The sequence below is a fragment of the Trachinotus anak genome, unplaced genomic scaffold, assembly GCF_046630095.1.
Source record: "Trachinotus anak isolate AG129_WGS33_773 ecotype Australia unplaced genomic scaffold, CSIRO_AGI_Tana_v1 ptg000028l, whole genome shotgun sequence".
NCBI lineage: Eukaryota > Metazoa > Chordata > Actinopteri > Carangiformes > Carangidae > Trachinotus > Trachinotus anak.
In genome coordinates, this window is record NW_027273879.1 from 19661000 (window position 1) to 19686164 (window position 25165).

A 25165-nucleotide genomic window follows, 5' to 3' on the forward strand; every position below is an offset into this window, starting at 1 on the left:
TGTGTGTTTCGATGTATGTGTGTGTGTGTGTCGTCAGGGGGTAAAAGGGGGTTCCCACTAAAACAAAAAGGGTCTCATTGATTGTGGCGTTTTTCCTTCTTTTCTGTTCTTTTCTTTCTTTTTTCTTCCAGTACTCGAGCACTGAGCCAAGCTGGCTGGTCACCACGGCAACTAGACAAGCCAGACGAGAGACAAAGTGCCCGTCTGTCTCTGTGTCTGTCTCTCTTTACCTGTTTGTCCCCCTGTCTCCGTCAATTTCACTTCATTACACCCTGTTGCCTCAGTTTAGTTATCAAAAGTGATGATATCAAGGTGATATTTCAACTGTTTAGTGGTTCACTTCCAAAATCTCCAAAAAACACTGGACCCTACTTGTACTGTGATGCACTTGAACGCCTCTTTCCCTGCCTGGTAAGTGCCCACGTCCTTCCATCTCCAAACGCCCATTTTTCAACACAAGCTTTCTGTCATTAAAGTCACCAAGTAAAAGAAACCCCAGTGACATCACTGTTACATCATCAGGGTTGTTTTCTCAGAGGACCTGAGATTGGTCCTCCCGTGCAACAGGAGACATTTAACATCTGTGTTTACTATTTGGCAAAATTTACAGAAACATAAAATTTTCATAACTTCTAATCTAAAAATGATTTAGAGGTGAACATATTTAAAATTTACATTAACACCCAGTGTGTCTCTGCTGTTTTTACTGGTTCAACACAGACTCGTGAAGAAGCCGAATGTGCATAAACGATGTTTCTCAGAGACCTGGTCTGAGAGGTGCATGAGGTCTGAACAGACCTGAGTTAATTAGACCTGATCCAAAACGCAGCAGCACAGTCACGGTGAAAAAGAGCAGTACACATGTCCATCTTTGCCTTAGCAAAAGATGCTAGCAGCTCTGAGAGGCTGTACTTTTGCACAGTGGTGCTTTGAGCTAAATGCTAACCATGCTAACACGCTCAGAATGGCAATGTTGACATGCTGGCGCTCAACAGATAGGCCATGTTCACCATCTTAGTTTAGTTTGGTAGCATGCTAACGTTTGCTAATGGCGGAAATGTGATTAGCTTCGCCGATATTTGGTCATAAATAAAGTTTGGACTGATGAAGAAGAGCTAATGAAGAAGAGTCAGTGGGATTCAGCCTCTCAGGACCATGACTGTCTGTAAAAAAAATGTCTCAGCAAACCATCCATCAGCTGTTGAAACATTTCAGTTTAGACCAGAGTGGTGGAACGGCCGACAGAGCGAGCATGAATATAAAGTAATCAGATTACACCGTGCTCGTGTGCAGAGTGAGTCTTGTGACATTTTTTACATCTTCTGATGCAGGATGTTAACGTATCTGTTTCAAACCACCCTCCCAAAAGGAAATTTATCGGACAATTTGTTTGACATGCACAGACACACAACATGTTTTTGAGGTGCATGCGTCGGCTCCTCTGCGACCTACAGTTACCCACAACCCCCTGCTCTGCATAGGAACGTTTACGTGCATCTTCACAGAAGTATAATTCCAGCCTTACACTGCTGTGATAATACTCAGGCTGACTCCTTCTTTCTGTTTCCCTCGAGCTCTGTTTCGTTCTTATGTTTTACTTTTGACATGATCTTGTTTCCTCTCTGTCTCTGTCTTTCTCTCTCTCTCTCTCTCTGTGTTGTGTGTGTGTGTCTCTTTCTCTCACGCACACAGGCACAACCAGAGGTCTGTTTCTCACAGAGCTGACTCTGCCTCGGAACCCAGCTGCTCACAGAGACCATATTAACTAAGATAGATTACCAGAGAGAGAGAGAGAGAGAGATAGAGAGAGAGAGAGGAGTAAAGACGGGAGAGGGAGAGAGAACAGGGACTAGAAGGAAGAGAGACACAAAACACAAAAATGGAAGATTGAGTAATGCACATGTAGCTGTTGGGTGGCGTGGAACTCCCCCTTAACAACACAAATTCATCGTCATGGTGATGTTGATGTCATCGTGTCTATATTTCTGTTTTTGTACAGATTTAACAAGCGGGAGGAGACGTACATTAATGAGCTTCATATATGTTTTTGAACTTTGCACAGAAGCAGGCTAACTGTTACCACCTGTTTCCAGTCTTTATGCTAAGCTAAGCTAACCACATCCTGACTCCACTATTGCACACGCACATGAGAGTGGTACCGATCTTCTCATCTCGCAAACAAACATATTTGTGTTCCTCTTTCTATCACTGCCCCCCACACCCCACCCCCCTTTCCTTTCTCCTCATTTTCCTCCTCTCCCACTCGACCCTCTGTCCTCATGTGACTGAAAAAGCAAAGAGAGAGAGAGAGAGAGAGAGAGACAGGAAGAAGTCATTAATTACCAGGAAGTGCTGGCGAGGCAGCAGCGCACCTGTATGCCAACTTCACTCCAGCTGACACACACACACACACACACACACACACGCACACACACACACACACACACACACACACACACACTAACACACATGTATGCACACTAACACATGCTCTCACTCCTGAGGGACTGAGGCTCCGCGGCTGCTACCAGAGACAGTGAAACCAGCAGAGACGAGGAATAAAAGTGGACTCACGGAGCCAGAACACTGGATCCACTTATCTCACATCAGGCATGAAACACCTCCAGTGTGACAACCACAACCACCGGTTTACTCTGTAGTAAATGTCTGACTTTATTATGGTAGGTCTGCACGACTCTTCTCAGCACTACACATATTCTTAACATCCATGCTGACATTATTTTACCGTTTATATCCTTCTGTGATTCACAAATATCAAATAATGAATCAACCCTCATTTATACAGCTCATTTAGTACAGGTCAGCAGGGGTATCATCACAATTAATGGTAATTATTTCTAATAATACTGATAATGATAATAAAAACAGTGACGGTGCTGTTAGCAGGGTTGGATTCATCCACTAAAGGGTTGTGGGGGAAAACTGAGCTTTGGATGAAACTGTTCACACAAGAAAAGCAAAAGCATGAGTTGTCTGTTTAAATACGACCTGTGTTTACATTCACCTGACAAAGATCTGTGTTGTCACAGTGCAGCGAGACATCGAAGGGTAGATATTTTAACAAAACTTGTTGGGAGTTTGCATTAGCACAACCACAAACACTGTGTCAGCCACTGCCATTGATTTTATTAATACACCGACTTTTCCATTCCTCAGCCAAGTGTAAAACTTCTTGCATTTTCACTCAGGTCTTTAAATGGAAATTGTAAATGTGCATGAACAGTTGGCTGGAAGCTACTGGTGTAGATTCTGTGTGACTTGTGTTTCTTGTTTTCTACCAACAGTCGATGTTTGTTTCTTTAAGCCATGGCCACAGTCCTTCTCCAGTCTTAACCATCTTTTGTCTAAACCTAACCAAACCTTATCCATAAAGGTTTTAGATAAGAAAACAGTCAGACAGATTCATATTATAGATATTGTAAATGCTGTTTCTAGGATTAAAAAAATATATATTAAAAAGTACTCACATGGGTCTCACATGAGAAATTGCAAACCAAGTATTTTCTTGTCGAGTTTGGAGTGTGCTCTGCTTTACCTGTCCCCAAACCTAACAGTGTGCCACAGTGTACTGACACACCTTGAGCACCTTCTACATCTGTGCAGCAGGTACAGAAGTTAGCAAAGTGGAGGTCAGCAAAGCAAAGAGAATCTGGGTTATATCTGGAGTTTTTTTGATATGACATCTTACAATGCCGTGATTTGAGGGTTCAGATTTCATCATATCTGGGCAACTGCATCTCTGGATTCTGGGGTATTTTGTGCAGTGTGAAAACTGGTTCCCTCTACAAGATAAGACTTTAAGATTAAGGTCTTTATCATTTCAGTTTATAATGTGCTGTTTGAGTGGTGCATGTAGTGTTACCTCTCTTATCACGTTACCACATCCTAATTGCTGCAGAACATTGAGCTTTCCCACCCTCCTCATGGTCTGGAGCACAGGACTGCTCAGTCTGTAACTCACTTGCAATAAAACACTTTAATTAAATAAATGCACATTTGATTGGCAGAAAGCAAGAAGAATACAAGAAAAGCCCCCCCCCCCCCCCCCCCCCCCAAAAAAAAAAATACATGCAGGACAGCGCAAGTCGCTATTCCAGCAGAGATTTCCTGCAGAGTTTCTTCTTCTTTTTGAAACTAAACTTGAACATAACGGCAAATTAAAAACAAGACAGTGATAATTTCAATTATGGGGTGCATTTTTTCATGCCATCTGCTGGATATGATAGGATGAAGGGGCCTTTAAAGGGACAAAAGCTGAACTAGAAATGTTTTTTTCTTCATGTCCGTGGTTGACTGCTTCATGATGACAGCTAAGAAGGAGTGTCAGTGTGTCCCTCAGCTCTACAGCTCCATCCTAAGACAATTAAAAGGCTTCTAGAGCAAGGCAGTAACACAGCCGGGGGTTACAGGTTTGACTCCCTCCAAAGTGAGGTGAGTAAAGACAATTAGCACAACACTGTGCACAAGGATGGCGATTTATTGCAAGTTGTAACAAACAATTACACCCAAGATACAGACTGAGACAGCAGAAGACATTACATTATCAAAGTGAAAGAGTGTGATAGCCAATCACGACGCAGAACCGCCGTGAGAACATAAATACACAAACAAAGCGACCATTCACATCAGCATCGGAGTCTCTGAAACACCTGCTGCTGTGTTTGTGTGTGTGTTTAGAATGATGTCAGAGTGAGAAAAAACTGCAGGGACAGATCACAGCAAAATGAACAAACACGCACACACACACACACACACACATACACACACACACACACAAACACACACATCTGCAGTTGCACTCCAAGCAGCAGCGAGGGATCCACTAGCCAATGACAACTTCCTCCATCTTCTAACTGCTCTACACACTCACACCCAATAACACACACTTCACTCAAACACACACACACACACACACAAAGCAGTTCAAAGCATTTTTCCTTAATTAGCGTTCAACGCTTGGCTTGACAAATAAATAGCGATCATTTAAGAACACTTAGAGAGGAATCAGACAGCACATTACACCTCACAGTCTCTGGCAGCTTAGAACGGGGGGGGGGGGGGCGTTATAAAGGCAGCGGGGGAAGGAGGAAGACGAGAAGGAGGGAGGAAGGAAAGGGAAAGTGGAGAGGGAATGAAACAGGTAAAGAAGAAGATGGTGGGAAATGAAAGTTGGAAGTAAAACAGAGGAGATGAGTAAGTAGGGTTGGAGGAAGGTTATGAGAAAAGAAGAAAAGGAGGGAATGTGAGTGAAATGAAGGAAAAGATGGGGAGGGAATGGGTAGGGAATGAATGAAGGTTGAGAAGAAGAGACAAGAAAGTAAGTAAGGAAGGAATGGAGGGAGGGAGGAAAGGTAAAGAGAAAAAGGAATGAGAGAATGAAAGTGGGAGGAAGAAGAGGAAGAAGGACAAGAAAATTGGAGAGACAAGTATGCAGCATGAAGAAGGGAGGAAAGGAGGGAAAGATATGAAAGCATGAAAGATGGGATGAATGAAGAGAAAAAAGCAGGGAGGGAAGGAAAGAGGTAGGGATGGAGACAGTAGTTGAGGGAAGAGTAGAAAGGAAGAGGAAAAAGTGAAGGAAAGGGGAAAAGGGTGAAGAAGGAGAGAAGGAAGAGGGGGAAAACAGAATCAAAGGATGAAGACAGGAAAAGGAGAGGAGAAAGAAAAAAGAAGGGGATGGAAGAGACTGAAGCTGATACAGCTGGAAGAAGGCAATGAAAAGAGGGTGAGTGCAGATGAATGTAAAGAAAAAGAGAGAAAGGAGGAAGGGAGGACGAGGATCATTGAGGAAGAAAGAGGAGGAGACAGGAAGTGAGGAATGATAGATGGAGAGAGAGATTTATATTTATTTTACAGATGAAAAGAGAATGAAAAATAGACTTCCCTGCGGTGCCATCTTGAACTGATCACTCCCATCATGCCTCAGTCCCAGCTGACTTCACTTTGTAGTTCTGGACACATTTTAGTCATTAGAACCAGAAACACAACCACAGGCAGGAGCGGAGAAACAAAACGTACCAGCAGCAGTCAGATAAAACACAGCCACACCTGACTGTGCATCAAGAAGCAAACATCAAGCTGTAATCCAGTCAGTTCGGCTGCACCTCCTCTCACGTCCACTAAATGTCGCTTCAAGAGAACTGTCTCTGTGGAAGTGAATGGGAAAAACTTGTGTTTCTCTAAAAGCACACAGTCAGTATTTTATTTCCACATCATGTTTATCTCAAACACTATTTTCACATCTTCTAACAACAGTATTGGTCCATTAAGAAGATGTTCAGGCCGACTGCTGTGTGACCGTCCTGTGGGATAGAAGGTCGAGGTGGGAAAGACTTGAAAGACAACAGAGGATGACTGAGGACTGAGTTGGTCCTGTGTTTGTTTGAGTCTTCAGGTTCCTAATTGAGGTTCACCACCAAGTCAGATATATTGGAGCTTTCACAACCACAAACAAACAAAAACCAGAATTACCGCCTCTGCCAACCACCCAAGTTGCAGGAAATGTGGTCACAATCTCTCCTTCCTGAGTTACAGCGTTGAATAATGGCCAGAAGTGTTTTGCATAACATTATGATGTCACAGTGAAGGTGACCTTTGACCTTTGGATATAAAATATCAACACTTCATTGTATCCTTGTAGAAATTTGAGTTTAATTGTATCATAATAAGTGTATGAATTTGATTGATAAGTTATGGCCAAATACTGTGTTCTGTAGGGTCACATGGACATTGAACTTTGACCTTTGATCACCAAATCATAATCACTATATCCTTGAATCCAAATGAATGTTTGTACCAAATTTGAAGAACTTTCCTCAAGGCGTTAATGAGGTATCGCGTTGAGGAGAATGGGACAGACAACCTGAAAACATAATGCCTGAAGCCCTGGCTGTCTCCGGCGTGGACGCATAAAAACTTCCTCTGTCGTTATTTTGACTTCAGCGTTGACATTAACACTATTTACAAGTTGGGAAAATAAAATCAGGATGAACATAGTCTCACATGGTCAGACCAATCTCCACAGTGTTGTGTGGTCTGGCCCATTATCAGTCTGCTATAGGGGAAAAACGCTCTGGCTTTTTTGCATTTCTTTAAACCAACCACAACCGTTCTGGGCGGCGCTGAGTCCAGCATGCAGGAGTTGGCTCTATGGCGAATCCCCCACAAATAAAAACACCTATAAAACAGCAACAACGTTTATCCTATGAGTTACATAGTTGTGTCCATATTAACTTCACTGTGGATGAAGCTCCAGAGAGAAGAAGGAGTTTTCAGTGTGTTGGTGGCCTCCTCCACCAACTTTACCTTTTAAAGCCACACATTCATTTTCAGAAATGTCCAAGTCTTTAGTTGATTTTTTTTTTTTCATTTAAAGGAAGTTCAAGACCTGTGGGCTCCTGAAAGTTGTTGCTTCATCTGTCACAGATAAGAATCCAAAAGAAGAACTGCTGAGCTCTGATGAAGGAAACACACATGAAAAATATCAGGCTGCTTCCCACATCTCATGGATCAAGACTGTGTGTGTGTGTGCATGTGTGTGTGTGTGTGTGTACATCCATGTGTGTATTGATGTTTTTTTGACGTGTCTGTGGTAATATTGTGTATGTGTGTGTGTGTGTGTGTGTGTGTCTGCTCTGTAGTGTAGGCGTGACAGCTCAGTTCTGTTTTGTGTCTGTTACCAGCTGTTGTACTTCACTCGCAGTTTGTGTGTGTGTGTGTGTGTGTGTGTGTGTCTGTGTGTGTGTGTGTGTGTGACAGCACAGTGTTTGATGTTAGACACAGCAGCTTGGGGAGACGGTTAACTTCACTGATAGAGAGCAACTCCCTGCTTTGCCTCCATGAAGCCTGACAATAACTAGTTAAACAGACACTGAGTCGACTGCTGCATGAATCCATCAAATAATTTCACCTTTTCACAAACAAATAATATGAAACAACTACCACGAAGAGTTTCATCTCAGCACTTTGGTTTTCAAACTGAGGCTACAGCCACACTAGCATTTTAGCTCTGTATCAGTAAGTATCAGCGTCCATATGGACACACCTGAAAACGCGTACCTACATGACTATTCACGGACAATGGCCATGTGCGAGCCGGTGTCAAGAGGAAGCACGTTGCCTACTCTCAGTTGTATTCAGTTGATAAGTTGCAGAAATATGAGGAAAGTAAAGGCAGTTGTAGAGATAAAATACAGAATTTAACTGCACAACAGCTGCTAGCAAAGATGCTTGTAATTCATTACTCATGTTGCTTTTAAATGTAGCAAGAGAGATGTGTTTTAAAATGAAAACATAATAGTGTGGACGTGACCTAAAACCCCTAGTTTTCAGATCCTTAGGTCAAACTAGCAAATGACCATAGTGTGCTATGCTACGAAAAATACAAGACGGAAAGATAAAACTGCATCGTGTCTGCGAGCTAATGGGAGGAGTAATGTGATGTGCATCACTCCCTCTGACGCCACAAAAGTATAAAACTTTACTTCAGTGTTTTAAGGTGACAGGTTCTGAAACTTTGGTGTGGATGAGTATGATATGAGATCAATAGTCAGACATCTGTCAGAAAGACAGAAAGTGAAATGTTCAAAGTGCTTCTAGTCAAAATTAGCGTGGAGTTTCATTAGGAGTGAAACTACGGCCATGTTAGCATCTCTCTGATGCTATGCTTAGGCACAGTGGAGCGTCGGGCTACATGCAAAAGCCAGGATGCAAACAGGCTCACACTGATGATGCTAACACATCGTATGGCATCATCAGGTGTAATGTTTACTATTGTCACCAGCTCAGTTTAGTGTGTTTGCATGCCAAAGTTTGCTAGCACAGGTGAAGCCAAAAAACAAGAAATGGAACAAATTTCGGTGATTATGATGAAAAGACAGAGGATCACTGAAGGTATCACTTTCATCCAGAGGGGAACCAAATGTCATGGCAATCTGCCCAATAGTCAATGTCAATGTCAAGATATTTCAGGAAAAAACCACAAATTTCAACTTCATGGTGGCACAAGAGTTAAGTTTGGTGGCTCGCCAAAGACAGTTCGTGTCTCTTCTATTGCAGTTAGCATGCTAACAGCTAGCCCTGGCCCATCTTGTTACTTTCTGATAGCAACACTGCAGCCTCCAGTCTGCCCTGAAGATGCAGCTGCTCAGAGGACGTATTATAACCTTCTGTTTTGTAAACGCAGTGATGGCTGAAGCTTTTGTCAAGTGACAGTCACCACCACCTGCTCCCAGCAAGGAATAATGGTCAGGAAAACTTACATATAGCCCCTTTAATACTGCTCATGTATAATGTACTCCTGTATAACCACAGCACTTTCTCAGAGGAATGACGGAGGAACCACCTCTGAGACCCTTCATGATTTGTTCGACCTAAATTTACAACTTTAATTTAGTTTAATATGAAATAAAATGACCCACATGTAATTCTGTATGAATGATACGGCTGAAGGAGCCCAGTGGCTCCATCATAACACGGAGGAACAGGGTGGTCCTGACAGTCAGGAAGTCTGTATAATGGAACACACACACACACACACACACACACACACACACACATACACACACACACACAAACACACACACACATAAATTGCCTGTTGTCATAGCTGATTTATTAACATACACAAAGTATAAGTAAGCCCAGCAGTGTGTGTGTCGATAGTAAAATAAAATAAAGTGTTGATCTGTGTGGCCAGCAGATGAGACTAAATGACGGCTGAGAGTCTCCTGAGAGCAACGAGCAGCTGGATCTCTGTGTGTGTGTGTGTGTGTGTGTGTGTGTGTGTGTGTGTGTGTGTGTGTGTGTGTGTGTGTGTGTGTGTGTGTGTGTGTGTGTGTGTGTGTGTGCATATTCAGAGCCAGAGCAGCAGCTGTGAGTGGAACATCTCACCACACACAAAGATGCACAGGATGGATGGATGGATGGATGAAAGAGGAGAGAGGAGTTATTTCTAGGTTCTATCAACCTTTATTTGCATCTTCATCTTCTTCTTCTTCTTCTTCTTAAAAAGTTGATCTCTTTCTGGTATTTCCACCAAGAGTAATGAAACAAATACACAGAGTTACCAGTTTATTAAGATTTTTCAACACTGATTTGATGCGTTTTTGTCGTCTAATGTTGGGGTTGGGAAGGGTTAGAAAACCTTTGATCCTGTGATGAATATGAAATCAGATGTAAAGAAACACAGCAGGTTGGTTACCTGATGATTGCACAAATTAAAAAAAGGACACAAAGGTAGAAGGAAAGCAGCTGTAATGTCCAGCAGCGGTGTGTGAAGGATGGGGCCACAGTTTGTTCCTGACATGTGATGGAGTGTTTCAGTGTGGTATTGGTACTTTAACTAAAGTCAAGTTTGTGATAATAATCACAAGTCCTGCATTAAAAATGTTACTCAAGTGAAAGGATGTCACTCATACCAAAAGTAAAAGTACTCAAAGCATAAAAACTGCTTCTATGACACACACTTCTATGAATCATGGTATAATCAGATCATTATTAGTAACTGATGCATTATTGTATAAGCAGAATTCTATTGTTGTAAATAATAAGAAAATAGTTGATCATCACAGTTACCCAGAGCTCAAAGTGACACCTTCAATAAGTCACTCATACATTTGATGTAGTGTTGGGTAGTTTAATCTTTTACTGTGCATCATATTTACAATCTGTTTGTGATATGGTTGGATCCAGTTTTGTGTCTCTTCAGTAAATAACTGCAGGTTTGGCCTCTGATCTGATCAGCTGTGTTGAAGTAGAGTGAGAGGTGAGGAGGTTTGTGTTAAGGTATTGTATTTTGACATTGGTTGTGATTTTAACGACTGCAGTAATTGTTTGGAAAACATCATCAGACCCTCTGGAGCTTGGATTTAATAGAAACAGTGTCACCAGTTCTCAAAACTGCACTTCTGATTCAAATAATAAACTCTCAAGATAAACTGTAACATGTGGACTATGTAAGGAAGTATTACAGAGTTATTGTTAGCATAGATTAGCACTAGACACAGTGTAGATAATAAACTATGGTCCTGGCAGCTTTATGAATGTTTCCCTTCATGTAAACAGTCTTTGACTCGCCCTTGTTTTTTTTTTCTTCCTGGACTTCAGACCAGCTGTTGGGGGATTGTACTTCCTGCTGTCACACCATTGGTCAGAAAACAGCCAATGGGGACGCGCTCAGAGGACAGACAGAATGAAGTGATGATGAACACACACACACACACACACACACACACATACACACACACAGGCTTGGTAACCAGATTCCACTGTAAAGCCCACGCACAGGAACTGTCGGCCTTCCAGAGGGGATGAGGACTGTTCTTCACATGCACACACACACACACACTCACACACACACAGATGCCTGGCCTCCATACTGACACATTCCACAGCAGAGGAATTGCATCTTGACAGAGAGAGAGAGAGAGAGAGAACGCAAAGCAAAAAGAATCAAGATAAAAAAAGAAGACATAGACAGACATAGACAGTGTGAGTGAGCTGAAAATGATACATGATTTATTTTACAAATGTGATCATCCTAACCTCTCTGCTCCACGTGGGACTCAAACTCTCAGACTGGTTTCAGCCTGATGAATCACCTGTTCATGAGGAGGTTCACGTTCCTGACATTTGATCATTAACATACTTGATGCCCCTAAAACAGCCCGATGAAGCTACTTGTTTCAATTCATTCACAAAAAGTACGAGCAAATGGTAAAAAGAAGAATTTTACATCACAGAGTTTCAAGTGTTTCTTCAGAAACCAGCAGACAAAACAAAAACACATGCAGAAGTGTCAGTGGATGTGTCAGGACCTGAAACCGTTCAGCTGAATTATTAATACAGCTGTCAACAACGTGTCATCACTGTGACAGAAATAAAGACAGACTGGATGAACATGTAATTAGATGCTAAAAAACATCTTTCTGAAACAAAACGGAGAGGTTTTCATGTGACAGTGAGGCAGCCCACAGTGGGGGAGGTTACAGTCAGACAATGATACTGGACTGAGACCCGTCAGAGGGAAAACTACTCAACTGTAGACATTGCTGTGCTGAAATATTCCAATAAATATTATAAAATCTGAAAAAACTAACAAAAAATTGGCGGCTGTTATCACAGTAAAATGGTGAACAGATCATAGGCTACATTTGTCAAGTTTGTTTTAGTTGTATGTGTTTTAGAAGTTAATTTCAGTATCATATTCAAATTCCACATCATTCAGATCAAGGCCTGATGATTTCACAGTGTTTATTCTCCTGTGGAGACAAACACAAACAGCAGGTTTGGATGACTTTTACGTGCCACTTGAAGGTCCCATACTTTATACTTTTCTGGTGTTTTATTTGAAGTGTTGATAGCCACAAGGAGGCATATTTGTGGTTTTGAGATGGCTCTGAGTCTTCCCCTTTCCAAAGAAAAAGAGGGAACTGGGAAAGGTAACTCGTAAGGTATAAACCTGATTTTGTGACCACTGAAGCATAAATGACTATGGATTTTGTCTCTTGATTGTGAATATACATCCAGAGACAAACAACTACAACGACATGCCAAAATGACCTCATCCAAGAGACTTTCCTTCCCTGCCGCTGCCTGAGGAAATGACCTCAGGTCGGCTCTACAGAGACGATCCAACACTCACTTATAATGTAATACGCTCAGACATATTATACTGAGCATATTACACCTCATCAAAGACAGTGTACACCTGAACCAAATCTTATTTAATGAAGTATAAAAACCACTGCTGTGCTCATCACTATCCTCTTCAGCAGGACCAGCTGGACCTCAACAGTAATAAAAATAAAGAAGAAGAACTATTGATCATGCCAAAAGTTTTGAGTGAGGCAAAGAAGAAGGTTTTAATTCTGGCTTTGCTGGCAGAGGGACACAGTGAGCATCAGGTGGCTTCCATCCTTAAAATTTCAAAGATGGCGGCTCATAAGAACAAGTTCAAGCAGCAGACAATGGGCACAACAAAGCCAGAGACCGACAGAGGACAAAAACAACTCTCCACCGACTGGGACTACGGCCAACTTATTCAAGTCACTCAACAACCGCAGGATCACATCAAATGACCTGCAGAAAGAATGGCAGCTGCGGTGAAGTGCACAGCGAGAACAATTGGAAACACACTCCTAAGGTGTGGCTGACGTGATGCAAAGAAAAAAATCGATGAGACGCAAACAGGAGCCAGGCTGAGGTAAGGATTGGACTGTAGAGGACTGGATTAAGGCCATCTCCTCTGATGGGTCCAATATCCAGCTTTGCCCAACACCTGGTCATCTAATGGTCAGACGGAGACCTGGAGAGTCCCAGAGTCCGCAACGTCTCACACCCACTGTAAGATTTGGTGGAGGTTCAGTGATGATCGGCCGGTGCTTCAGCAAGCCTGGACTCGAGCCACGTCCAAGGTTATCCTGGAAGAAGACTCACTTCCTTCAGCTCTGTCAGTGTTCTCCAACTCTGAGGGCTGGTTTTCCCAGCAGGACAACGCTCCACAGCCAGCTCAGTGAAGGTGTGGCTGGAGGACCACCACGTCAAGACCCTGTCATAACCAGCCCAATCTCCACACCTGAACCGCACTGAAAACATCTCGAATGTAATCACGAGGATGATGGATCATCACATGTCATCAAACAAAGCTCAGCTGCTCAGAAGTCTTGCACCAGAAGTTTTCTTTGCATCATTCAAGGATTGAAACGAGGATTTATTTATTTTTTATTAGTTTGACCAGTTGTCATTTTCTGCAACTGAAATTCTCTAAATGACATATTTAATATTTGTATTTGGAATTTGTATTAAGTATATGGATCATATGTCTATAAAAGGTAAAATCAGAGACTCTTATAATTTTGTAATTTTAAAAATATAATTTGTGTACATCAATCAAATTTCTATAACATTTTTATTTTTTTTATTTTATAATATTATTTTTCAATACACACACACACACACACACACACACACACATAGATAGACATAGACATAGATATATATAGATACATGTTGGTCGCTGAGAGAGAGGTTGAGAGACTATAAGTCTGAGCTGTGTTCAGTCCTAACCAGAGGACTCCCCATCCCTCTCTCTCTCTCTCTCTCTCTCTGTCTGTCTGTCTGCAGTCTCTTGACCCGTCAGAGGTGTGGGGGTCAGTGTATTTGGAGAGCCCTCAGAGTGTTTAAAGGAGCAGTTCAGCTTGTTAAGGACTGATGAAGAGTGAACAGGAAGCTGAGGAAGGCACACCTGCTACTGTTTGAGCAGGTGATGGACACTCAGCACACACACACGGACTTCAGTCATGTAGCTGATGCTGAGTGGAGCTGCAGAGCTTTAATTAATAACACTCTACTGATACACCACACACACTGTATGTGATTCATGTTTTTTAAATGTTAATGCTGTTAAATCACATGCATGCTTGTGTCCATACTGTATGTATTTATTGAAATACTGTGCATTTCTACATACCTGTGCTTTAATGCAAGTGTATCTATGAGTGTGTGTGTGTGTGTGCGTGCGTGCGTGTGTGTGCGTGCGTGTGTGTGTGTGTGTGTGTGTGTGTGTGTGTGTGTGTGTGTGCGTGTATGTGTGTGTGTGTCTTCTTTAGTAGGTAAATGCAGCTTCTAAGCTCTGAGCTTCAAAACGAAGCCTTCAGCACTTTCTACTGACTGATTTGTGTGAGTGTGTGTGTGTGTGTGAGAGTGTGTGTGTGTATGTGTGTGTGTGAAGGGTTACAGGCTTTTTTCATGTTGCATTCCACCAGAACCTCACATTCAGACTGCTGCTGCCTCAGCTGTAGCTGCCGGCCCACGACTAACCTAGTGATCTGTGAGGTGATAACTGGATGACAGGCATGCTTTGGTGTGGCTGAGAGTGTGTGTGTGTGTGTGTGTGTGTGTGTGTGTGTGTGTGTGTGTGTGTGTGTGTGTGTGCAGCCAACGCAGTGGCTTTAACTTGAATGAACAACAGAGTGAAGGAGAAGAGAGAAATTGAGATGGGGGGGGGGGTGATGAAAAACAGCAAGAGGAACACAGTGTGAGTGAGAGAGGGGATGGGAGAGTGTAGAGGATGGTGGTAATGTGTGTGAGTGAGTGTGTGTGAGAGACAGAGAGAGCGAGAGAGATGAGGGAGCATCATCTTCTCACATCCCTTCATTCTGATGATGTGGGTTTTTCTGCTTATGTAGACAGAATGTCCTTTTAGATAGTTTCAGATAGCAAGCATAGAGAAGCCAAGATGCGTGTGTGTGTGTGTGTGTGTGATAATGTACTGGCTGTACATTATACTACCCATGAGGGTGGTTCTGTTGTGGTTATGGGAGTTAAGGTGAGATATCAGCAGCTGTGAAGCCACAGAAATCCTCATAAAACGAGGGAAAGAACAAACAGCGTGCTGCGTCGGAGGCTCAGCTAAACCTGTGGAGTTTGTCCTGAAGGTGGCGCTACAGCAAACATCAGAGCACTGTTATGATGAGTACAATGGGCTTCATTTGTGAAGTCGATGGAGATCCCCTTTAAACGCACAGTTTAAAGGGTCTTTCAATCAAAACAAAAACAAAAGACGGCATCAGGTGATGTCACGAAATAGCATGGAGTCATGGGAGTTGTTGTAAGTTTCTCCTTGTTTGGATTCCTTCAGTTGTTCAGGAGGTTTTTACAGAGAGCTGAATTATCCACAGAGGTCTCCTCCTCTCGATGGCAAACAGAACAGGGGATAAAAACCAGCAGATACACCTAATAAAGCAGTTTCAGATTAAAAATCAGTGATTCACAGATGATCTTCTGCTGACACAGGACATCTCAAAGCAGCTACTGGCTGAGCTGCCTAACATTAGCCTGGCTTTTTTCTCAGATAATTTAAGATCCAGACGTCTGATGACTGAAATCCTTCATCTGGTTAAAATATATAGTTGAAAATGACCAAGAGAGACATAAAAAGATACAAAAAGTGTATCTTAAACTTCTGGCAGAAAACCACAACAACATACCGTCATTGACAGGTGTCCAAATGAAACAGACTCAATATATATATATATATATATGAGTACAATGGGCTTCATTTGTGAAGTCGATGGAGATCCCCTTTAAACGCACAGTTTAAAGGGTCTTTCAATCAAAACAATATATATATATATATATATATATATATATATATATATATAATATAGACAGGCAGGGAGAAACAGCTAGCCTATGCGCCAGCTCGGTTTTTTATTACTTTAGTGGGAATCATGTGCTCCAGCTAGAGAGGAACAACAATTGAGCAGCATCTCCACTGGTTGCCTAGCAACCTCACCATGACAACAAGACTCTAGGAAGTCACTTTGCCCAACTGTTGTTCACCATGACGAAATAGTTCCAGCACCACAAACTGTAATTTTCAGTTTTCTGTTTGTGCACAAGTTAAACAAATTACATCTCATCATGGACAGACTTCCCACAGTCTTGAATTACTCTTTCACTAGTTTAGCTGGTTAGCTAGTTAGCTAAATATAAAACTACCTGATGGAAGTTTGGAAAAGATAGAAAGAGCTGAAGTTTACCGTTGGTAAGTGACAGGATGTGAGCAGCAGTCTCCGGTGTCAAAGTCAGACAGTGCGAACACCGAACCACTCGCCTCACTCTCCTGTCACAATACAGGGTCAAGCTGTGCTCTACTTAGCTTCTCTGAGACAACAGTCATTATTCACATGACCATAAAAGATCCTTGTCAGGAAAAGGTAAACAAAGGTTGTTTTAGATGTTTGATGAAACTACCAATGCCAGTTGTTTCTCTAATGAAAGCAGTTTCACCCTTGCAAAATTGCCAACTACTGTATCTCCCTGACAGGTGTGAAAATGCTCCTGACAAGTGATAACTAAGCTTTAAAGTAACTGTCAAGTCAATTGCAGTAAGAAACTCAGCAGAGCAGTGCAGTGTCACTCAAGGCAGAAAGCCCGTAACACTTAACAAAGCATCAGCAAAAAGAAAGGTGAGGATCATGACGACTGAACTCCATCGTGTGATATGATCAGAACTGCTTTATTAATGCAGGAACTGGAGAAGATATTGTTTTGTCAGCGGCTGTTTACAACCTTTGTGCCAGCATGAACCAGAAGTTTAAAAAATGGAAACATGAACGTCCACAAATCTGTGACAACAACACAGCAAACTCAATTTTCCTGATGAAGATCATGTGATATGATCAAACAGCTATTAATAGATGTTGGGAAGAAGCTGTTTTCTAAACTGCTGTTTCAGGGAAACTGCATATAATTTAATTCTCATATGAAATATACAGTGTATGGTGGATGAAAATGAAAAGTGCAGTATACAGTAGATAAAGGGATTTTCAATTTCAATGATATGTTCAAATACATTTAAAAAAAAGTTACATTCATGGACTCACATGTCCTCAAACAACACACTCAGTCCATTTCCATCCCTGGAGCTCTGAGTGTATTCATGCCACCTTCTGCCAGCAGACGATGGGTTTTGGAGGGGGTTTGGATGTTTTTAGGGGAGCAGGGCTGGCTGTTGGGGGTTGGGCTCATACCTTGGCATGAGGCCATGATTCCCAGCCCCCACCACTCATTCAGAGCTCAGAGAGATTCACTACGAATCTGTCAGGTCCCCAGTTCACACACCCAGTAGAAGCAGCCAGTTCAGTCTGAATACAAGTACTACATAACACAAAAAAGCTCCGTCGTGCAGAAAATAAACACCATTTTGCAGATGGAAACATCTTCAGATCATCAACAGACACCACTTGCCCATCCGTCTATCTTCACCACTGACGACAGACACATGAACACAGCAACTCCACACAGAGGGCAGACACAAAAACATGAGAGGCTAACAAGGTAAGCAAAAATCTAGTGTCACCCTAAAACACCATTCACAATGAAAACCAGTATCAGTGTCACACATATCATATCATAAAATCACTATTATGATAATAATAAATGGCATGAGACACTAAATTCACTTGCATTGAAAAAATAATAACAACAGCACTAATGGAATTATCTGAAATCAACAGTAAATATATTAAAATGAGTGTATCTGCTAGTGCCACGATCAGAGTGAAAATTTGATTTTTTTACAGTTCAATGGTTTATGACCTAATATGGAAACAAATGTGGTTTTCGACGTCTGAAACTCTGCTCATCAATGGTCGTGTCTGTGGTTGGAAAATAGCTTTGCAAGCAAGATTAAAAAGGGGGACGTTCTCGTCCTGTGCCAGAGCCAGAAAAATAGCAACAGCAATATTTCTGAAAAAAAATGATAACAACCATGAACAAATCTGAGGTTGTTGTAAGTCAACTTCAAGAAATAACAACTCTTAAAGTGACTCATTTTGTCACCGACCTCTCCCACGGCTTCTGTATCCACTCTCAAAACGACAGATCCATCAGTCACTGTTGATTGGTCGGGGTAGAATGACCCATCCTCCCAAACAGAAAACAGCTAACACAATGTCAGACTGAATAATGTAATGAAAAGGAAATGACAGTTCTGTAAGATGGTTTGGAGCTCAGATGGAGGAAATCTGCAGATCTGTGGTTGCTATTGAGCACACAAACAAAATAATTAGGTATACATTTAAAACTTCCCCATTCTAAAATAAAATGTGGAGCCAAAATGAGGAACCAAATTACCTCAAAACTCCAATGGTTGTATTTGGTTTGGTCAGAGATTGGTGGAATAAACTGGGGTCACTGGAAATCTTCCTGCTGCTAGAGTGAGCTCATCCTCCCCTCTAAGTGTTTTTTATTTCTCTCTCTCTTTCACTAACAGCTGAGGATGAAGCCAGAGGATTTTGGACTACAGCCCAGCATGTAAATTTATCTGCCATTTCCAAACAATTTCCATCAGGAGCCATTCAGACTGTGTAGCAGGATAATTTGACAGCAGCCCAGTAGGAAAATGGCCAGTGAGGCAGTAATGTTTGATTTATTTCATATTTTTGTCCTCTATGGTTTGCTGTAGCTTTGTACAAAGGCCACAGCTGGATATGAGAGGTAGTTATAAATAAAAGATCAGCGAGTCGCTGATAAATGGATGGATGGATGGATAGATGGATGGATGGATGGATGAGAGAGCAATCAAGTCAATAAATGGACTGCCGGATGAACAAATGAATGGAGTAAATGCATGAATAGTGAATGAATGAGTGTTCAGATGGATAGATTTGACTGAGAGTCATTCAAACAACAAATTGAAAACAAAAAATGTGTGAATGGATGAGGGTTTCAGATGGTAGGCTGAAGTCTGAAAATGCATAAATGAACAAACCACGAAACACGGATGAACAATGAAATGAATGAATGAATGGATGTACAGATGGATAGGTGGATAAACCACCTAATGAATGAATGAAAGAGTGAATGAGTGATCAGATGGCCAATTGACAGATGGCTGAACACAGTACATCGATAAATGAGCAAATTATCTTGATATGTAAGTGAGTGAACAAATGAATAAGTGAATCAATGATTGAATAAATCACCTAATGAATGAATGGATGTTTGATACAATGAATGAGCAATCAGATGAACCAATGAATGAATGACCACTTGAAATGAATATTAACAAACTGCCATATATATACATACATTATTAAGTTAATGAATTAATGAATGAATGATCACATGGGTGATGAAATCGGTGGTCAAACACAGCAAATGATCAAATTATCCAGTAACTAGCAAAATATTGTATGAGTGAATGAATAAGTGAATGAATGATTTACCAAGTGAATGAAAGGATTGAATAAGTAATCAGATGACCAGATGAAATGACAGTTGAACAGTGTAAACAGATATATTAACTCTGTAATGGATGGGTAAATGTATGAATACATGAATACATGAATAAATGCATGAGTGAATGAATTGATTGATTGATGAATTATTGATTAGATGGACCAATGGATAAATGAATAGATAGATGGATGAATATACCGTATAATAAATGGGCAACTGAATGAATGAATGAACTCAGGAGATTTTGAACGGATAAGCAGATACATAAACTAATAAATTAACACATTCACACAGTAAACCTACTGTGAGAAAAAATGGCTGAATGACTGTATTTACCAATGAATGAATGAAAGGATAAATAAATGAAAAACTGTTCCAAATTCACAAATAAATGAATAAACTGTGAGCAAACTGACAGCTTACACTGTTAACAAGTTATTGCAACAAAAGAACTGACTAAATGAATCAACTGATAATGCAGTGAATGAGTGAATACAACAAATGAAGAAGTGAATTTATAGAGGCTCAGAGGACAGTTCAAACAGACTCAATCTCAAACAGTAGCTATATTTAATTCCACCAGTGGAAAGATGTCTATGAAAACTGTTCCAGTACAACTGACACATTTGGCATGAGGCAGATATGACCAGTATGTTCTCTCTCTTTGTGTGTGTGTGTTTGTTCACAAGGTTGTCAGGGCCAAACCATGTCCTCATGACAGAAAGGATGATCAAAGCCAAAAGGGAGGAAGGTCTTTTTACTCCTGAAGTCCAAAAACTAGAAGTCCTTCAAGTGCCACAAAGGGATTTTTGCTTCCCTTTATTTTACTCTACTGTATTCTCTTCATTCACAAGGCATTCCCAATCATTTTGTTTGGTTTGATTGTCCTTGCTGGCAACCGCTGTTAGAGAGGAGCCCTTAAACCACCAATACTGGTGTATCACTCCAAAACATTTGTTTTGTTAAAACAAGGAACGAGAAAGGAGTCTATATTAAGGGTCTTTAATTAAACTTTAAAGAGATTTAAAGGTCCAGTCCACAGGCACAGGTCTGGAACAGGGGGCACCTTCTCTATATGATAATATAATACTGACTATATGTTCTTTCATAACAGAGACGTGCTGTACAAAATGAAAAAAAAGTGTAGCTTGATTTTCTATTTTTCTTCTTTATGGTTAACTCCAACAATTACCAACAACACTGAAGAATGGAGTGGTTTTTGTATTTATCTCTATCTATCTATCTATCTATCTATCTATCTATCTATCTATCTATCTATCTATCTATCTATCTATCTATCTATCTATCTATCTATCTATCTATTTATCTATCTATCTATCTATCTATCTATCTATCTATCTATCTCAGCAAAGTTGTACATGTGTAGTGAGGGAATCAGGCCTTCCTGTCACAAGTTTGACTGGGTGATGGATCCATTGTGATGTATCTGTGTGGATCTGACAGACACCAAAGTCAAAGAGCTGACTGAGCCACAAGGACTGTGGTGTTATCGACACTTTCATGTTTGAGAAGGAGGAGATTACTCACAGGTAACCCTACACTTCTGGTAGATCTAGTATTCTCATTTATATTAAGTCCAAGTCCAAGCACTACCTCATTCGACATGTTGAGTTCAAATCCTCATCAAAAAATCATAAAAATAATATCTCAATTTGGAATAAATCTTTTTATATTCATATAAAAAACAAAAAAGTACAACGTTTGCTGTACCAACCTGCACTACCAAACACAGTAACATACAGTAATAACAAAAAGTATTATGATGTTTGCAAATATGAAAGGTGAAACGTGTGCATACCTGAGGCGCTCACAATTAATTAATAAGATATACTGTAACTCCCCTCAGTGAATAATCAGCTTTCATCCAATCTGCAACTCAAACATCAGTGAAACAGATTTCATATATGCATCATGATCTGTAACATCTTTTAGCACAACTTTGGTTTTAATAGGCGAGGAAATGCACTTGTTTGATAAGCTTTAATTAGTAGTCGTTCGAGACTAAAAGAAAAATAAATCCTTAACATCAGACTTAATCAACAGGTCCGACAGCCTGCACAGCATCGGTACGTATGTGATTTTTTATAATTTCAAAAACCTGAAAGGTGGTCATCAAATTACAGCGAGCACATCAAGCCTCTGGCTGTTTAATATTCCACCAGCAGAATCAAACACCAACATCTGTATATGCTTTTTAATCATCGACGTGCATCCTCTCATGGATGCATATGGTCCATGAGAACTGAGCGGGAAGATTTCAGTTCAGAGTCTAAACCCAGCTCCAAGTCCTCACAACACCTGCTCCCACCACTGCCGATAAATATTCAATTCAGAGCAATTAATCCTTAAAGTTAGAATTAAAAATAATTTGTTTTATGAAGTTGGGAATATGTGATGAAGTTAGACGCCTCTCTGGAAAACAGAAAAAAAAACAAAACATAAAAAACATATAACAGCTGTTGTTTATATTAGTCGTGTGGATGATTGACACATAAGAAGGTGAGAGCTCTCTATAGTTTTTATTATGTGAACTCTGAATAACTGATGATAATAAAACCAGCAAATCACCTGTTTGTGCTGCTACCTGCATGATTTAAAGGCACCAACGTTGTGAATGGACAACATTAACTTTTCTGGGGAGTGATTTGTAGCCAGCAAAAGTTGAGAATTAAAACTTTATATTGTTATATACATACTTGTAAAAAACAATATAACCCCCATATGTCTCACCCCTGTCATATTGTATGCTAAGCAGGATGTGTGGATCCTGCTTTGTGATTGGCTGCAGCTATGGGAGGCATCCCAATAATTAGGAAATTCTTTTTCATTAGAGCCACTAATAACAGGGTCGTTTGTTTTTTAGTGTGCAGAACAGATAGAGAGGTTTTCTGTCCATTTTATTTTGTTTAGGTGGTGAGTTTGGCGATGGCTCCTGTTTAGCTGGACTAAACAAATGTGCTTTATCAATCACATATGGTTCATGTTGCTTCCATTTTCCCCAAACTGAGCTGGGTTGTAATAATACTGTATTACATGTTTTTTGATGACTCATCTTCAACTTGGGAGAAAATACATATCTATTAGATGAAATGTAATTAACTAAAGTCACACTTGTCCATTGGCTTGTAGGTTGTAGAGGCTCGCAGCGCAGTTGGAGGTATGTGTTTGGATGTCTGTTCGTAAAAACTTTATTTACATTTCCAAAAGAGTTTGATTAAACTCTAATTTATTTATTCCTCTCATATCCTCTTCTTCTTGATCTAACTACGCAAGTGATGGAGGTGTGGTTGGAGGCTAACAGTCATCCACAGCTACAAAACTCACTTGATACTTTTCTTTTTCACTAAAGATGCTCTAACTTCCCTTTCACTGTAACTCTAAGGCCACATGTGTCATCCTCAATGACATTCAGCACCTTTCAATAATCTGTGGGTCCCCACTGTGTCGAGCTCCACTCTCCACTGTCGGCCATTCTCTGCTTTCACTGAGGAAACTACAAGTTGCGAAGCTAAACAGGCTACAGCAGTGACCTTGTTGCACTTTTGCTCTCTCCTTGATGCTTCACTTGGTTTAATTCAAACACACCAGGGACAGAGTGTCAGCATTCTCGCCTGCACAACTGTTCACAGTTATTAATGTAAATTCCAGTGTGAGGGATGAAGGGTCAGGTGCTTAAATCCTTCATCTCAGGGACTGAACATCTTCTTCCACTGACCTCAGATCAAACAGTTTTCCTCTGTAAGTTTACTGCTTTCACACACACACACACACACACACACACACACACGAAGCACTGAAGCTGTGCAACACACCTACTCTGCTTAAAAGAAGAAATGTACAGTGAGACTGACCTGGTGGCAGTGTGGGTTGGACTCTCTGCCGTACGAGTATGAACTCCTCTCTGTTTTACCTGCAGGAGGAAGAAAAGAAAAGTGAGGGGGCAGTTAGTGGAGGGAGTCATCTCAACAAAGACAAATCCTCTTCTTCACAAGAAAGTCATCCTCTCATTTACTACTTAATCCACCCATCCATCTATCCATCCATCACATAATTCTTTCATTTTTCACCACACTAATCCATTGTTTCACTGCTGAATAACATTATCACCCATTTTTCACTTCTTTCAACTCGCTCGCTCACTCACTCACTCACCCACTCCACTATTTGCAAAATTTCCTTAAAATCTGGTCCCTTAATTCTGACCATTATTAAATGATTTTGTTTTTTTACCCAATGAGAAGGTAAAATGTTAAATTGATTGATCGATAGTTTAATTATTGATGAATCGTGAAGTGATTAATTTTCTCAGAAATATTCACCCCCAATAAAATAAAACAGCAGAATAAATTTTGATTGATTTGTTTACCCAACAGAGACATATTTCCGTGACGCACCAAAAGTACGTTTTAATCTTTCTTCCATTCGTTTGTAGACTCACTCATCCACAGTTTGCCTGGGAAATTGTCAGTAGAAAACAGCCAAAGCCAGTTTTCCTGATCAGAGTCTTCACAGTGTGTGCTCTGTATGTTTCCTGCTCGCTGATCTCCCAGCGCAACAAATCCGACATCTGCTATCTATGCATCTGCAACGCACAGATCCATCGACAGAAAACGCTGTATGATCGAGCTTTGAAAACAGAAAAAGCACCTTCGGTCTACACTTTCTTTCTGGTGCAGATTTAGTTTCTTTGCATGAAGAAAACAAACTAAATATGGGACAATGTATACAATCTTCAGGTGGCAACATCAAGAAACATCCAGAGAAGAAGAAAATATCTGATCTGCCTCAGATCACTGTTAATGTTGTAAAATGTTTCAGTTTGTCGTAATTAAAGGCATCTCTCTACATTCAAACTGATCAGACAATGATTAAAATCCTTGCAGAGGAAATTTACCTCTGTCACATCTGGAATACTATTGTGCATCAACCCTGTGAAAGTTCACAACATGTGGTTCTGCTTTTTCTCCCACTGGACACTTGTTGGTCCACGGAGACTCTTCAGTGTTCGCGCTAGGCAATCAACACTACTGAAAAACCGCCTAGAAGCTCCAAATGGAATATGTCAAGGTAAAATTATGAGCTGATGCACAGAAAGTTAAACTCTATGCTCAGACTCTCTGGACACTGCATACCATTGTGTAATTTTTTTGGATGGGACCATATGTTACATAAATTCTGGTGTGACCAGTAAATATAGCGCACTATATAGTAAAGAAGGGGTAATTTCAGATATAACCCAAGTGTTTACCAATGCTCTATCATCTGCTTTACAGCACCTTGCAACCATGTATGAACACCAGAAGATCATCAAAATGCATTAGCAGCCAACCCAAACACCAGTGCAACCATCTAACAACCACACCAAATACCCTAG

At 40.8% G+C, this 25165-nt stretch overlaps 1 protein-coding gene across 9 annotated transcripts in view; it reads right to left on the reverse strand.

Moving 5' to 3' along the window:
• Nucleotides 1-25165, reverse strand: part of tcf4 (transcription factor 4) — a 238751-nt gene that overhangs the window by 109468 nt on the left and 104118 nt on the right. For all 9 annotated transcript variants that reach the window (XM_071466341.1, XM_071466345.1, XM_071466338.1 and 6 more), the window contains one exon: nucleotides 23643-23701. In XM_071466341.1, the coding sequence (XP_071322442.1) occupies nucleotides 23643-23701 (59 nt within the window). The remainder of the gene's footprint in view (nucleotides 1-23642; nucleotides 23702-25165) is intronic.